The 16,816-nt window shown below is 36.8% G+C and overlaps 1 protein-coding gene across 4 annotated transcripts in view; it reads left to right on the forward strand.

The window, feature by feature from the left end:
• Positions 1-16,816, forward strand: part of AKAP10 (A-kinase anchoring protein 10) — an 82,493-nt gene that overhangs the window by 37,963 nt on the left and 27,714 nt on the right. For all 4 annotated transcript variants that reach the window (XM_087440385.1, XM_087440384.1, XM_004433030.3 and 1 more), the window contains 6 exons: positions 1,491-1,589; positions 5,993-6,077; positions 6,889-7,012; positions 8,089-8,225; positions 10,509-10,653; positions 12,753-12,926. In XM_087440385.1, the coding sequence (XP_087296511.1) occupies positions 1,491-1,589; positions 5,993-6,077; positions 6,889-7,012; positions 8,089-8,225; positions 10,509-10,653; positions 12,753-12,926 (764 nt within the window). The remainder of the gene's footprint in view (positions 1-1,490; positions 1,590-5,992; positions 6,078-6,888; positions 7,013-8,088; positions 8,226-10,508; positions 10,654-12,752; positions 12,927-16,816) is intronic.

Here is a 16,816-nt window from a genome sequence, read left to right on the forward strand (position 1 = left end):
TTGACACCTGTACTTCTGGCTAACCAGCTATAACTCAGGGGTTCCAATAACCCCTTTCTCGTGTTCAATAATTTACTACAGTGGCTCACAGAACTCAGGGAGACACTTTACTTATGTTTACTGTTTTATTTTAAAGGATATTGTAAAGGATACAAATGAACAGCTAGATGAAGAGGTACATAGGGCAAGGTTCAGAAGGGTCCCAAGTGCAGGAGTTTCTGTTTCTGTGGAGTTGGGGAATGCCACCCTTCCAGCACATGGATGCATTCACCAATCCAGAAGCTCTCTGAACCACTTCATTTAGGGTTTTTATGGTTCCGTTACGTGGACATGATTGATTAAGTCATTGGTCATTGGTGATTAACTTGATGATCCCTAGCCCCTCTCCCCTACCCTGCGGTTGGGGAGTGAGGATGAAATTTCCAACGCTGTAATTGCATGGTTGGTTCCTTTGGCAACCAGTTCCATTCTGCAGGAGTCGCCTCATTACTGTAAACTTTCCTATGGTTGAAAGGGGCTTGTCATGAATAAAAAAAAGATGCTCCTCTCGCCCCTACCACTCACGAAATTCCAAAGGCTTTAGAAGCTCTGTGCCAGGAACCAGGGTGAAGACCATATATGTATTTCTTATTATATCACAATATCAAAATATACTTCAACCAAAACAAAATAACACAACAGATTGAATGCCAAAGCAGGTATTCTGAGAATCCAACAGTGTGCTATCAAGATAAACAAAGAGAGTTGCAAAAATGTGAAGCAGTGCCTTCTCACTAATTTTTTCAGTTTGGAAAATAGTTTTTTTTCTTAAAAAATGTTTATGTTAACTTCTAACAGATTTAGTATTGTTAATTTTAACTGAATCAATAATTTTTTCTCATTTTTAATTTCTAATACCTTAATATCTAATACCATATAAACAACGGCTTTTTAGAGTCCTCAGTAATTTTTAAGATTGCAAATAAGTCCTGAGACAAAAAGTTTGAGATTTATTGTTTTAACCTTCCAGGGTTATTGAAGGTCAAATGAAAGTATTCTTGGATGTGAAATCATTTTGTAAAGTATTTCAATTGTACATTTATAAATAATCTTTGAGTTCCTGCTGTTACATTTGCTGTGCCAGTCCTTCAAGTTGGGACTTTGGAGAAGAGACATGGAAAGAGGACATGCATAAATCATTGCTGTTAAGGAGCTTGTTAGCTTAGATGAAGAGTAGAGGGGTAGATTCACATATAACTCCTCTGTTCCACAGACCAAAGAGTGAAAAGACAGCATTATGATGGAGGCTTGTTTTGTCCTGGATATACTTATATATATATTTACATTTGTGATAAATATTTTTATTTGTAAAATATATATATTTGTGCATGTGTGCACATACGTGTGTGCTTGAGCACACAGCAAACGAAAACTGTGCTATTCATGAATAGAGTCCATTACTGGTCCAAGTTGCTCTTTGATTTTTGAGTTGTCCCCTTCTTCCCTTGCAGGTATAGAACAAGATGCAGTGAATACTTTTACCAAATATATATCTCCAGATGCTGCTAAGCCAATACCAATTACAGAAGCAATGAGAAATGACATCATAGGTAAGTAGTGCTTGAAGCTATGGCAAAGAAAAAAATGCCTATTTTTGGTTATTGATTAAGAGAATTTTTTATGAACATGGAATTCAACATATCTCTTCCTAGTCTGTTTTTCAGAGTACTTTGTTATGTCTGATTGTAGCTCACTTGAAAACTTTCTCTCTTATATATTGGAACCAAATTCTTAGACTTTGACTTGAATAACAATGTGAGCAAGAACAATAGCACACATTTATTGAGAACTTACTGTATCCCAGACAATATTCTAAGCACTTTCCCTGGATAAACTCATTTAATCTTCTAAAAAACCTTGCAGCATAAATATAGTTATTATTTTATAAATGAGGGAACTGAAGCAAAGAGAGGGTAAATAATTTGCCCGAGGTAATAAGTCAGCTCAGTGGCACTAACAACAAGTACTGAGTCACATGAATATATTTCTCTCTAGGTCATAGTAAAAAAAAACGTTTGAAAGCTTTTCCTATGTTGTATCAGAAGGACCTTAGGTACACCTGTATTCACAGATAAAAATGGTTCATTTATTCATTGAACAAATATTTATGGTATTTTCATCAAGTCCTAGTACTCAATTTTGTATTTTTATTACAAAAATTTAGTATTTTTGATTTATGAAATGAAGCATGTTATTCTACTCTTTGCAGATTCTTCCCAGCTTGGGGCTCTTTTAGTCTTTCCCACAGGTATTTGCACTCCCTCGTTATTGGAGACAGCAAAACTCCTTCCAGTCTCAGCTATGGTTCCTAAATTGGCCCACCATAGTTTCCAGTGAACGACTGTTGGCTATTGGCGGGTCTGTCCGATTGTTTTCTTTCTCTCACACAGACACCTAGAACACTTAGGTCTTGTGGCCATTGTTGGTTTGTCCCCATCTGCTTGTATTTTGGAGTTTTCACCCAGTTTTGTCGCAAATGTCACATTTGCGACAAAACGGGATTTTGGTTTTTCTATGTAGTTCCTCTGTCTATTTTTATGTTAGGATCTGTTGCTACCGCCTGCCAGACTTCCTTTGGCCAACTTTTTCTAATAATTCCACTGGGGTGTCCTAACTGATTAGAATTTGGCTATTTGAGGAATTGGTTGGCTAGTAATTCTTTTGGGGATTTATTTGTACCAATTGATAACCAAACTGTCTAGGGTAGGGGAGAAAAGGAAAGAATTTTGAGCCAAATAAAACATTTAAAAATGAAATATCACTGCAATTCTAATTTTCCTTTTCTTAAACTTTATTAGATTAATGATGTAATCCCCTTGAGGGGATAGGTCTTCTGAAAGATCGAGTTGATAATGTTTAATGATCAAGGGATCTGAGAAAGTTTCCATCTCAGTGTCTATTATCATGCATTTTATTTTTATTTTTTTTGTGAGATCAGCACTATGCTGACATCTGCCAATCCTTCTCTTTTTTTGCTGAGGAAGACTGGCCCTGGGCTAACATCCGTGCCCATCTTCCTCCACTTTATATGGGACGCCGCCACAGCATGGCTTGCCAAGCAGTGCATCGGTGTGCACACGGGATCCAAACTGGCGAACTTTGGGCCGCCGCGGCAGAGCGCCAGCGCTTAACCGCTTGCGCCACCGGGCCGGCCCCTATTATCATGCATTTTAAAATGTTAATTACCTATATGTCTTTAGACCAGTCACTTTTCCTCTTTGAGCCTCGTTTTTCTGAACCCTGCCCTAATTATTTGTCTCCTCTTTCAGTTGGAATATTTTAATATTAGCTGTACTTTAAGTAAGTTATAGTTTGAAGACGCCTCCACTTTAGCTATTATTGTGTATCCCACCTGCCTAGTTTAGTTGTAAATGTTATCTGTGGGTTTTTGGTGTTGCTATCTAATTACTCTGTTTTTATGTGGGGATTCAGAATGACCCAAAAACTGTGCTTGCACTGTCTCCTCCATCTTCCAAAAATCCTTGAAGAGGTAGAATTTTTTGAAGATTTTGAAGGTACAGGTAACAGAATTTGCTGATGGTTTGGAAGTGAGTGGTGTGAGACGACAAAAGAAATCAAGCCTGACTTCATTTTTTAAAAATCTGAATACCTGGAAGATTTTTATAAGATGAGGAGATTGTGGGAATAATGGCTTATGGGGAAAATTAGGAGTTTGAATTTTAGACATCCAAATGGTGAATGTCAAGTAGGCAGTTGAACATCTACCTTAGAAGGTCATGAGAGAGGTCCAGGTTGGAGATGTGTGTTTGGAAGTCATCAGCATATAGATGAGTTTAGAGCCGTGAAACTGGATAAGGTTACCATGGGAGTGAGTGTAATAAGTAAAGACAGTAGGTCTAAGGACTGAGTTTTGGGGCAGGCCTACCATTTAGAAGTCTGGCAGATGAGGAAGAACTAGCAAAGGAGACTTATAAGTAACAGCTAGTAGTGTAGGCCCTCCTACATCAACTGTTATCAAGAAAGTATTTTTTTCTGGAAGCCAAGTGAGAAAATGTTTCTGGGAGGAAGGGAGTGGTCAAAGGTGTTAAATCATACTGTTAGGTTAAGTAAGATGAATACTAGGAATGGAATAGATTTGGCAACCCGGTGGGCAACTGGTCCAGTGGTCATCTTTCTTTGTGTGTGTGAGGAAGATCAGCCCTGAGCTAACATCCAGGCCAATCCTCCTCTTTTTGCTGAGGAAGACTGGCCCTGAGCTAACATCCGTGCCCATCTTCCTCCATTTTATGTGGGATGCCGCCACAGCATGGCTTGACAAGCCGTGTGCTGGTGCGCGCCCGGGATCTGAACCAGGGCCACCAGCAGCGGAGCATGCACACTTAACCGCTACGCCATGGGGCCGGCCCCAGTGGTCATCTTAATTACAGTGGACCATTAGAGACAAAAACTTAATTGGAGGAATCTTAAGAGAAATAGGAGGAGGAGTGGAGATGGCATGTATGGGCTACTCTCATGAGATATTTTGCTCTAAAGATGAGCTGGAAGGGGATGTTAAGTCAAGGGACAGTGGTTTGTGTTTTTGTTTTTTAAGGTGACGTGTTATAAGCATGTAAGGTATATGATAGCATACAAACAAGTATATAAGTATAGTATACAAACAGTTTACATAGCTGGTGAGAATGAGGCAGTAGCAAAGGAAAAGCTGATGCAGGAGAGAGAGGGGACAATTGCTATAGGAGAAAAGTCTTGAGGAGGCAGAAGAGGATGAGATCCAGTGCTCAAATAGAGGATTGCTTAGATAGGAGCAAGGACAGTTCATCTGTAGTAACGGGAGAGAATGCTGAGTACATGGGTAGATATGTGGGTGAGTTGATAGATCTGATGGGAGGTGATGGAAATCATCTTCTAATTGCTTCTGTTTTCTTAGTGAGGTAGGAAGCAAAGTCATCAGCAAAGAGAATAGAAGAGATATTGAGAGGTTCAAGGAGAGAGGAGAAGATGTGCCGCGTATTGTCTAGGAGAGTGTGAGAGTAAATGGACCAGGAAACTGTAGTACGATTCTTGGGTTTCATTAAGGTCCCACTAAGGTCATGAACTTAAAGTGAAACCAGCCATCATGGTTTTATGGTTTTTTTCCAGACATGTTAATACCTAGCTAAACAGCTTATTGATTTGCTGCAGTTTATTTAGGCAATTCCTAATTTTAGCACATTTTATGTTTTAAAATTTCTGCCAAATAACATTTGATAACCTTTTTTACAGATAAATCTTTTCACATATCCATAATTCTTTAGAGTCCTAGAAATAGAATTGCTGATTGAAACAGTATGTTCATTTTTAAAGCTTATGCTAGAAACTGCCAAATTGCCCTCCAGAAAAAGATATACCAATTTATATTCTTATTAACACTAGTGTCAGTTTTCCCATGCCCTTGCTCAAGCATATGTATTATTAAACAATTAAACATATGAGTTATTAAAACAATTTTGTGCCAATTTACTAGACAAAAGGTGGGATGCCTCCTTTTTCTAATCTATAATTATATTGATTACTATTGAGCATGCATATCTTTTCATATTGAACATTTTATATTCTTTTTTCAATGGTCTTTTCATGACCTTTGTGCATTTTTTTTGGAACATTTCTTATTAGTTTTTAAGAGCTCTTGATATATGAATAATAATCTGTGATACATAGAGTAAACTGTCATATGTGTTGCAAATTTTTTTCCCCCAGTTTGCCTTTTTATTATGTTTTTGGGGTATTTTAACGTATAGAAGTTAATTTTACGTTGTTAAATCTTTTGATTTCTGCTTTTGCGTATATGCTTAGACCTTCCCAACCTCAAGATCAGCTGTTCACCTGTATTTTCTCTTAGTTCCATTTAAAACCTTCTAATTTATATCCCTTTACAGTTATTTCCTACTTTGATTCAAAAATGTATATAGTTTGGATTTAGTAGAAATTTAATTATTTCCCATTTCTTTTACAGCAAAGATTTGTGGAGAAGATGGACAAGTGGATCCCAACTGTTTTGTTTTGGCACAGTCCATAGTCTTTAGTGCAATGGAGCAAGAGTAAGTTACTTTCGCATTTTGCATTCTTGGGAATTCGGGTTCACTGATAGGAATGGGCCTCACTCAACTAAAAACAAACTATTTTTGACGATTTAGGTATTTTGAAGGTTTATAGGATCTTATAGGCATACTCTAAGACTGTCTTGGTTAATGGTTTCTTTTAAATATCAATTATGTGAACTCTATTAAAAATAAAACAAATTTTCATTTTTAGTGTTAATATTTCCTAAGTTAAAAGAATTTTTAATTCTGAAGTCATTTGGGGGTAATCCTGACTATAGTGTAACTTTTAGAATTGGTTTATTTATTTAAACAATGCATGTCTTCAGATGGATATCCTAATTTGTTAGTGCATGCTTTAAGCTTAATGGATGCTATATTAGTAAATCCATGTAGAATTGTTGAAACTGCTTCCAAAGTTTTTTTTTTAGATTAATTACTGCGGCATACACTTAAAAAAAAAAACTATGTATTCGTTTAACACTTATGAAAAGGGTGCTCTGTGGAAGGCACAGTTAGATATAATACCTTCCTTGAAGGAAGTTACAGCCTAATAAAAGAAACGGCATGTTCTTTGGTTACTGTAATACGAAGTAGCATGTGCTAAGTATCAGGGAGAGTTACCAAGTCATTAAGAGGTAGGAGAGATTACTTAGATTTAGAGGAATCAGGAATGACACCTTGGGAAGGGAGGTAGCGTTGACCTAGGCTTTCAAGATACAATAGGCACAGTATGGAAGGAGTGTATTTTTCCCATTTAAGCTCTTTCCTTGGTCATTCCCTCAAATTTTCCCTTTTTGTCCGTGTGCAGGCACTTTAGTGAGTTTCTGCGAAGTCACCATTTCTGTAAATACCAGATTGAAGTGCTGACCAGTGGAACTGTTTACCTGGCTGACATTCTCTTCTGTGAGTCAGCTCTCTTTTATTTCTCTGAGGTAAAGTCTGCATTTCCTTTCACACTCTATTAGAGCATTCCAGCCTCTAAACTATAAATGCTGGGGCCCTGTCTGTAACATAGAAGAGACAAATCATTTTCGAAAAGATCAATTGGATTTAAATAATTTAATTATTGTTTTAAGTTGTGTATAATGACGAGTACTTTAATGGCATATTAGTCAGATTAAAGAGAACATGAAAATCAGTGTAAAATAACTCTAATTTGGAAAAACCTAGTTAAATTTCTGCTTATAAAAAAATGCATATTTTTAATTATTTGGGGCTGTTTTAAAACCACAGAATTTGATACTTGATTCCAGTGCACAAATATTTGCAGACCGGACTTCAGAAGAGAGAAAGAAAAGCAGTATATTTTTTGCTACTATCATTGCTTTTACTTTAGCCAGTTGATGAGATTGCCCAGTGAAGTATTTGCAACAAGCAAGAGTATATTAAATCTCTTTGAGGTATACAGTTTAGTATAATGATGTTTGTTAGGCTTCAGCAGATGAAATTCTTTTGTTGCAAAGCAAATGACTATTAAGTAGAGATAAGAGGATTCCTAGTCTCACAAAGCAGTAAGTTAGATACATACTTGCATTCTGCCTCTTCACAAGAATACAGTTGTTTGGTTGATTTGTTTTTTCACTCCCTCTCTTTGCCATAAGTTTGAGTCAGCATTTGTTCAGCTTGATATGGTTGCATGGAATGATGGAAATGATCAGGTATAAAAGGTTTGGTCTGATTACTTTACTCTTTATATGTTTGCCAGCGAGGAACGACTAATCCATCTTTACTGTAATTTTTACTCCAGTTCACTAAAGTTTGCATCCAACTATGTGGTGGTTGTTTTTTTGTTAGTTTTTTTTCCCTAAAAGAATATTTTTAAACTTTTCAATCTCAAAAGACTGTAAGTTGCTGACTGCCATTAACTGAACAAGTGGATCCTTTTTTTGTTTGTTTGTTTTGTTTTTTGCTGATGTCCTGTATTTTAATAGTTGGGGCTTATAGATTAGAGATGGTGAAGAAATCTTTTTATGGTCTTATTTTCCTCTTTTGTATTTTTCCTTTCTAGTACATGGAAAAAGAGGATGCAGTGAATATCTTACAGTTCTGGTTGGCAGCAGATAACTTCCAGTCTCAGCTTGCTGCCAAAAAGGGCCAGTATGATGGACAGGAGGCACAGAACGATGCCATGATTTTATATGACAAGTGAGTTTTATTGATAGAAGTATTCAGCATTCAGCAGATATTTATTATTTGATATGTACTTTGGAAATAAAGATGAATAAACTCATTCTCTGCCAAGGAGCTCACAGGGAGCAGCGTAAAAGCTGCTTTTCATATGGTGTGTGTAAAGTTTTGGGGGTTCTTAGAACAAAAGTTTCTCTTGGGGAAAGGGGAGGTTTGTGTGTGGCAAGCAGGACGATGATGGTAGAGTTCAGGGAGGGTTTCACAGAAGAAAGATCTGAATTGGATCCTGAAGAGTTAATTGAATTTTGCTAGCCGGAGAAGATGGGAAAGAATATTCTAGGCAGAAGCATTGGCACAAGCAAAGCGATAGAAACGGGAATGTGGCACTTGCAAGAAACTTGAATTTGGGTAATTGAAACTTGGGTAGGGAATGTAAGAGGAAGATGAAACTAATTGGAATATATTGTAAAGGGTCTTGAATATCTATGTATGAGTGTATCATATTTTCTGGTGCAAATCTGCTTGGCCAGGTTACCCAATGAATAATAGTTTTTCATTAGTCTTCATTGAAAATGAAAGGGTGGCAAAATCTTACGGTGAACAGAATTGAAAACATCTGATCAGGCAAGTGATAAGTCTGTAGCCAGCTCCTGTAACACATGGTGTTCCTTCTTTTCATTTAACTTGTCTTATTCTGTAAAGGAAAGTCAAGTGTTATTTGCATCCACAAGCAAGTGCTAAGAGGATAACTTGAGGGTAGAGAAAAATTCATGGGGTGTTAGGGTTGGAAGAGAGCTAAGAGCATCTAGGTCAGTGGTTCCTGAACATTGCTCTGCAGGCTCACGCTGGGCTGTCTGCATAAGAATCACCTGGGAGTTTCTTAAAAATAGACTTCCAGTCCTCCTTTCTAAGAGATTCTGAGTCAGCGGGTTTGAGGTATGACCCAGGAATCTTTATTTTGAGAAGACTCCCCAGATAATTCTGATGAATAGCCAGAATAGCCAGATTAGGGATGTAGTCTGATTTTCCCATTTTGCAGACGGGAAATCTAAGGCCCGAGAGGTAGTGACTTTGATCTCAGAGTCACAGGCAAGTTAGGGCAGAACTTGGACGGGAATGCAATTCTTAATGTTTGTCCAGTGTTTATTTTAGTATACTATATTCGTGGAAAATATTATCTAAGAAACATTGTTATCTGGAAATAGCAAGCATTTAGAAATTTAGTCTGCAGTGCCCAAAAATTCCAATCATGGAGGAATTTTTACCAACTTATTTGTTACAAGATGAGAGATTCACTTTTTGTTGAGAAAACACTGATAACAAAAAAAGAAGAGTTTTCTTGATGCTGGAACAGAGGAGTGGCACTAGAGAGGTCCTGGTGGGGCTCAGTAACCACACGGAGCAGAGACCCTCGTTTCCCACTGGATCCACTTTTCACACTAGGAACCATTTTTAAATGAAGATTACTGTATGGCTTCCCATTGGCACTGCCATTTTGCCAAGTTCTTTGTACCAAATTTGACTTACCAGTTCCTACTTGTTTCTTTTTATATCTTATGTATGCATCATCAGAATCATACCACATCAGCCTTTCTGTATTATATCATAGACATGAGTTAGAAGCCACTAGAATGTTTGGAAGAGAGCATATATATGTTTTCTGCTTTTAATGCTTTTTTTGTATCTACTTTGTAATCAGCTTACCAAAACACTAATTGCATTATATCCTATGAAGTTAGAAATCTTTATCATTGGTTACTCCTTTTCCTTTTTATATGAAATCATCAGCAAGTCCTATTATTCTATCCAAATACATCAAATCCATCCACTTCACCCTCAGTGCTGTCTTGTTCTGAATTCCTACATGTATATTATGTATGCTTCATAGTTGTGATGGTGTATTCTCCTTGTATCCTGTGCAGGGATCTTTTCTGCTCTCTTTCCAGGGGAAATGACTGTGTCTTACCCTCTTTTAAATGCATTTCTGTCTGCCAAGTGCTGAAGAGAGAATAGATGCGCATTAAACATGTGTGATTGATGGATTTCTTGGCCTGACCCTAGAAAATCTTAAACAAGAATTAAGGATGGTGGAAGGCAGATAGGGAAGTAGCAAGTTGATTCAGATATCTGGGAATAAAGGTTGCAGCAGGGCTGTCAGCATGGCTGCCAGCACTCAGCTCTATAGTCCTAGTCTGCAGGCTGAGTCAAGTGGCCTCACAGAAGATTCTCTGATGTAGGTGCCAAAAGTTGCTTATACTTGCTGTGGAATTTGGTTTTACTTTGGCTGTCTTTCTACCATAGGTACTTCTCCCTCCAGGCCACACATCCTCTTGGATTTGATGATATTGTACGATTAGAAATTGAATCCAATATCTGCAGGGAAGGTGGGCCACTCCCTAACTGTTTCACTACTCCATTACGTCAGGCCTGGACAACCATGGAGAAGGTAACCAAGAACTTCAAAAGTATTAAACTACAAGAAGTTTTTACTGGTGGAACCCAGAGAATATAACACGGAAAAAATCAAGTATAACAGAACAGTGGAAACTTGAAGCAGTGCAGCATAGTGATTGAGAACAGAGGCTTTGAGTCTGACGTGGTGTGTATTAATCTTAACCTTCATAGGCTGAGGAACCTCAGGCAGTTACTGAAATTCTTTAATGCCGTTTTCCTCATTTCTAAAATGGAGATATGGATACTTACCTCAGTTATTTTGAGGATAAAAATGAGGTAAGATATATGAAATGCTTATTATTAACATAGCACCTGACACATAGTAAGCATTAAAAAATGTTAACTGCTATTATTACTCTTATTATTATTACATATTTTTAGATAGCAGTATTGGGCAAAGTTAACTTAGGAATGATCCAAATATATCACCAATATTTGTCAGTAGAGTTGGAGTACTAGTTTTGTGTATCGTGATCACTTATAGGGTATCACTAATAGTTTATTAATAATAAGAAAGTGTTGGAGTTTGTGGATGATTTATTCTTCTAATAAACTAGAACAGATTTTACCAGGAATTGCACAGAGCCCAGGATAAGCCCCATGAGATTATGTTGCTTCTATATGTCATGTATATCTAAGTGAAAAAGGGTTAAGTAAGCACTGTTACATAATGCCGCACATAAAAACTGAATTCCAGGAATATGGAAGAGTTACGTATAAAAATCACATCATTAAAATGCTAGTGGTAAACTGAATAGAATATCAGCTATTGCCCAGGGATAATTTTTTCATGATTAAAATTAAAATCTTTCTTTAAAAGAAAAGTTCCAGGTCTATATCATATAAAGAATATAAACTTTCTGAGTAAGAAAGAAAATGAAAATACAGAGAAAAACAAAATGTTAAAATATTTCTTACTAAATGTGTGTATGTTAAGAACTTATACTAATTTTAAGAATACTATCAAGTAGATAAATGGGAAAAAGACACGAATGATTCATTCACCAATATTTTGAGTATTTCTGTGCTAGGTATTGATGTTAGGGTGGTAAACAAAATAAACATGGTTTCTGCCCTCCTGGAGCTCTGTCTGTAAAGGAGGTGCATATTAAACACAGGCATAAATATTTACAGTTGTGTTAAGTGCTGTGAAGGAAAAGTTTGGAATAGGAAATGCCAGTAATAAACATGGGAACTCAGCATCATTAATAATTTTTAAATGAAAGTAAAAACATCCATGTACCATTAGGCATTTATTTAACAATGATTTGAAAAAAACACAACCCAGTGTTAGAAAGCCTGTGTCAAAACAGATACCTTGAGGGGCCCGGTGGGGTAATGGGTTAAGTTTGCACACTCCGCTGTGGCAGCCCGGGGTTTGTGGGTTCAGATCCCAGGCGTGGACTCACACCACTTGCTCATCAAGCCATGCTGTGGTGGCGTCCCACGTACAAAATAGAGGAAGACTGGCACAGAAGTTAGCTCAGCAACAATCTTTCTCAAGCAGAAAGAGGAAGATTGGCAACAGCTATTAGCTCAGGGCCAATCTTCCTCACCAAAAAAAAAAGAAAAGAAAAGAAAAGAAAACAGATACCTTGATATATTGCTAGTGATACAAATGGACAACATCCTTTGAAGGGTAAATTGGCCATGTATATCAGAGCTAATATATTGATACTATTTAACTCAGTAGTCACACTCTTGGTAATTTATCTTAAGGACATCAGTTCAAAAAGTAAAAATCAATATGCACAAAGACTTTAGTATTCATAACCAACCAGAAGAATCAAATTATATCCACTCAAATTATATCCACTCCCTGGATTGTTTTCTGGTCACTACGAAGTCTAGATATCAAGTCTCTATAATATTTTCATGGCAAGTGTTTTGAGGGGAAAAAACCTGTAAATTGTGCACGTAATTTTAGTTACAATGTAAACTGTGTACAAAGGGATAATACTTTGAGCGTAACAAGGAGAAGTAAAATCATTTGTGTTAGCTGGTAGACTTATAGGTAAAATTTTTGTTTTAAAATAAAGTTTTAGTTGTATTTCATTTCAACTTTAAAATAATACTTGTCCTCTCTTTCAGGTCTTTTTGCCTGGTTTTTTGTCCAGCAATCTTTATTATAAGTACTTGAATGATCTCATCCATTCGGTTAGAGGAGATGAATTTCTGGGAGGGAATGTTTCACTGACTGCTCTTGGCTCTGTCGGCCTTTCTGACGACTCTCACCCAGGTGGTTCCGACAGCTCCGCTTCTCAGGTATTGACCAATTTGCCTCTACCATTAGGAAGAAACATGTACAAATCCTTTCCTTCAAATACCAGTAACAGATCCTGTTTGTAATTTTTAAGTTGTAGAAGAAACAAAGGAAAAATAAAATTAGCCTACATGTTATATATTCTAATCTATGTGTTTGTGGTAATTAAAAGTATATTATATTGTAAGGTGTCATGCTGTTTCATTCAGGCCATTATTCTGCTTGACACTGTAGCTGTTGCTTTTAATAATCAAATAACATGACATACCTTTATAGCTTCTGAAGAGCTCTTTGTGTAATTATTTGGGAAATTTTAGTAGCTAAATTTGTGGTGCTTTTTTATAGAATAGTTGTCTAAACTCCTAGATTTCTTAATATTGTATTTCACTGAAGTGCTTTTGGCTTCGTTTTGAACCATAGTGCCATTGTACATTTCCTTAACCTTTGTTGGTTTTTTGGAGTGCTTTCATATATCAAACCTTGTCTGATTCTCCCCAAAATCACATGAAGTGGGTTATCCCCAAGAGAAGAGATCTAAGGAGGTATTAAGAAGTTCACTGACTTTATTAAAGTCACACAGTAAGTGGTAGAGCCAGAACAGTATTCCCTATCTAGTGTTCTTCACCTTAAGTTTAATAATATAGCATAATTATTTTCTTGTCACTGTTGACAAATAAATAAATAACACTTTAGATTTTTTTTTTAATTTTTTTAAAATTTTTAATTTTTTTTCTGTGAGGAAGATCAGCCCTGAGCTAACATCTGCCAATCCTCCTCTTTTTTGCTGAGGAAGACTGGCCCTGGGCTAACATCCATGCCCGTCTTCGTCCACTTTATATGGGACGCCGCCACAGCATGGCTTGCCAAGTGGTGTGTCAGTGCGCGCCCGGGATCCGAACCAGTGAACCCCAGGCTGCCGCAGCAGAGCGCGCGCACTTAACTGCTTGCGCCACTGGGCCAGCCCCAACACTTTAGATTTTTTGACACCAGGCCTTGGATAAATTTTCTTAACTTATAAGAGAGTACTATTATATTGCCTTAGTACCTTTTCCTCCTGTTAAGGTTATGTAGGAGATGACCTGCTGAATGTGGTCGCCATTTTATTTTTTGATATAGGCTAGAATGTTTTGTTTTTTATTTAGGCATTTAAAAGGTATAGGTTCTAACCATAAAATATATTTTTACATTTTTGGTTGAAGTATAATATACATAGAGAAAACTATGTATCATAACTGTATATAACTTGAAGAATTTTCATAACTAGACCTAACCCATATAACCTGCATCCAAATCAAGAAATAGAACATCACCAGTATGTCAGAAACTCTCCTGTGCCCTCTTCTAGTCGCTCTCCTCCTCCCTGCCAGAGTAACTACTATCCTGACTTTTGATGGCATAGATTATTGTTACCTGTTTTTGTCATTTTATAACTGAAAGCATACTGTATGCTTTTCTCTTTTTTTGTACAGCTTTGTTGAGATATAATTCACATGCCATACAATTCACTCATTTACATTGTATAATTCAGTGGTTTTTAGTATAGTCATAGAGTTGCTTAACTGTCACCACAATCAATTCTAGGACATTTTCTCACCCAAGAAAGAAACCTTATTTTCTTTAACTATCACCTTTTGAATTCTTCATTTCTCCAGCCCTACACTACTGCTCATCTACTTTCTGTCTCTATAGATTTGCCTATTCTGGACATTTCAGATAGATGGAACCATATGTTATGTGATCTTTTGTGAATAGCTTCCGTCATTTAGCATAATATTTTCAAGGTTCATCCATATTTAGCATGTATCACAATTTTATTCCTTTTTATAGCCAAATAATATTCCATTGTACAGACGTGTCACATTGTGTTTATCCATCAGTTGAGGGACACTTGAGTTGTTACTACCTTTTGACTGTTATGAATAATGCTACTGTACAACTTTTTGTATTGATGTGTGTTTTTATTTCTCTTGTGTATCTATCTAGGAGTAGAATTGCTGGGTCAAATGATAGCGCTGTTTAACTCTGTCTTGATTACTGTTGCTTTGTAGTAAGTTTTGAAGTCAGGAAGTGAGAGTCCTCCAGTGTAGTTCTTCTTTTTCAGGATTGCTTTGACTATTTGAGGTCCCTTGAGTTTCCATATGATTTTTAAGATCAGCTTGTTAATTTCTATGAAGAAACCAGTCAGGATTCTGATAGGGAGTACATTGACTCCATAGATCAGTTTGGGGAGCATTGCCATCTTAACAATATTAAATCTTCTGATCCATGAACATGGGATGTCTTTCCATTTATTCAAATCTTCTTTAATTTCTTTCAGCAGTATTTTGTAGTTTTCAAGTATAGTCACGCATCGCTTAATGACAGGGATGCATTCTGAGAAATGTGTTCTTAGGCAATTTCGTCGGTGTGCGAACATCATAGAGTATCCTTACAGAAACGTAGATCGTATAGCCCACTACACGCCTGGGCTGTATGTTACTAATCTTATGGGACCACTGTCATATATGCAGTCTGTTGTTGACTGAAACATCATTATGCGACATGACTGTCTAAGTTTTATATTTCTTTTTTAAAATTTATTTCTAAATATTTTATTTCTTTTTGATGCTATTATAAATGGAATTGTTTTCTTAATGTCATATTCAAATTGTTCATTGTAAATGTATAGAAATACAATTTATTTTTTTTATTGAGGTAAAATTCACTTAACATAAAGTTAACCATTATAAAGTATACAGTTTAGTATATTCAGTGTCGTGCAGCCATCACCACTGTCTAGTTCCATCTTTTTCATCACCCCAAATGAAGCCTCGTGCCTATTAAGCTGTCAGTCCTCATGCCCACCTATGTTTTCTTCTAAGAGTGGCCTTTGATCTATTTTTAGTTAGTTTTGCATATTATATGAGGTAGGGTCCAACTTTATTCTTTTGCTTGTGCATATCTAGTTGTCCTAGCACCATTTATTGAAAAAACTACCTTTTCACCATTGAATGGTCTTGTCAAAAATCATTTGACCATAGATATGAGGGTTTATTTCTGTGCTCTCAGTTCTACTCCATTGATCTACTCCATTGAGCTACGTGTCTATCCTTATGCAAGTACTACATTGTTTTGATTATCACGGCTTTGTAAGTTTTGAAATTAGAAGTGTGTGTCCTCTGACTTTGTTTCTTTTATTTGCAGGATTGTTTTGACGATTTTGGGTCCCTTGCAATTCCATATGAATTTTAGGGTCAGCTTTTTCTTTTTTTTCTTCTTCTTTTTTTTTTTTTTTGTGAGGAAGATCAGCCCTGAGCTAACATCCGTGCCAATCCTCCTCTTTTTTGCTGAGCAAGACCGGCTCTGAGCTAACATCTATTGCCAATCCCCCTCCTTTCCCCCCACCACAGCCCCAATAGATAGTTGTATGTCATAGTTGCACATCCTTCTAGTTGCTGTATGTGGGACGCGGTCTCAGCATGGCCAGAGAAGCGGTGCGTCAGTGCGCGCCTGGGATCCGAACCCAGGCCGCCAGTAGCAGAGCGCTCGCACTTAACTGCTAAGCCACGGGGCCAGCACTCAGCTTTTTCATTTTATTCAGGATTACATTGCATCTGTAGATTGCTTTGGGGAGTATTGCTAGCTTAACAATATTAAGTCTTTCAGTCCATGAACATGAGATATCATTCCATTTATTTAAGCCATCTTTAATTTCTTTCAGCAACATTTTTTAGTTTTCTGGGTACAAGTCTTACACCTCCTTGGGTCAGTTTATTCCGGAGTATTTTATTCTCTTTGATGTTATTATAAATATAATTGTTTTCTTAATTTTCTTTTCTGATTCTTCATTGATAGTGCATAGAAATATAACTACTTTTTGTGTGTTGATCTGGTACCTTCAGCTTTACTAAAT

This window comes from Ceratotherium simum, chromosome 16 (genome assembly GCF_057802395.1).
Source record: "Ceratotherium simum simum isolate JZ-2026a chromosome 16, ASM5780239v1, whole genome shotgun sequence".
Taxonomy (NCBI): domain Eukaryota; kingdom Metazoa; phylum Chordata; class Mammalia; order Perissodactyla; family Rhinocerotidae; genus Ceratotherium; species Ceratotherium simum.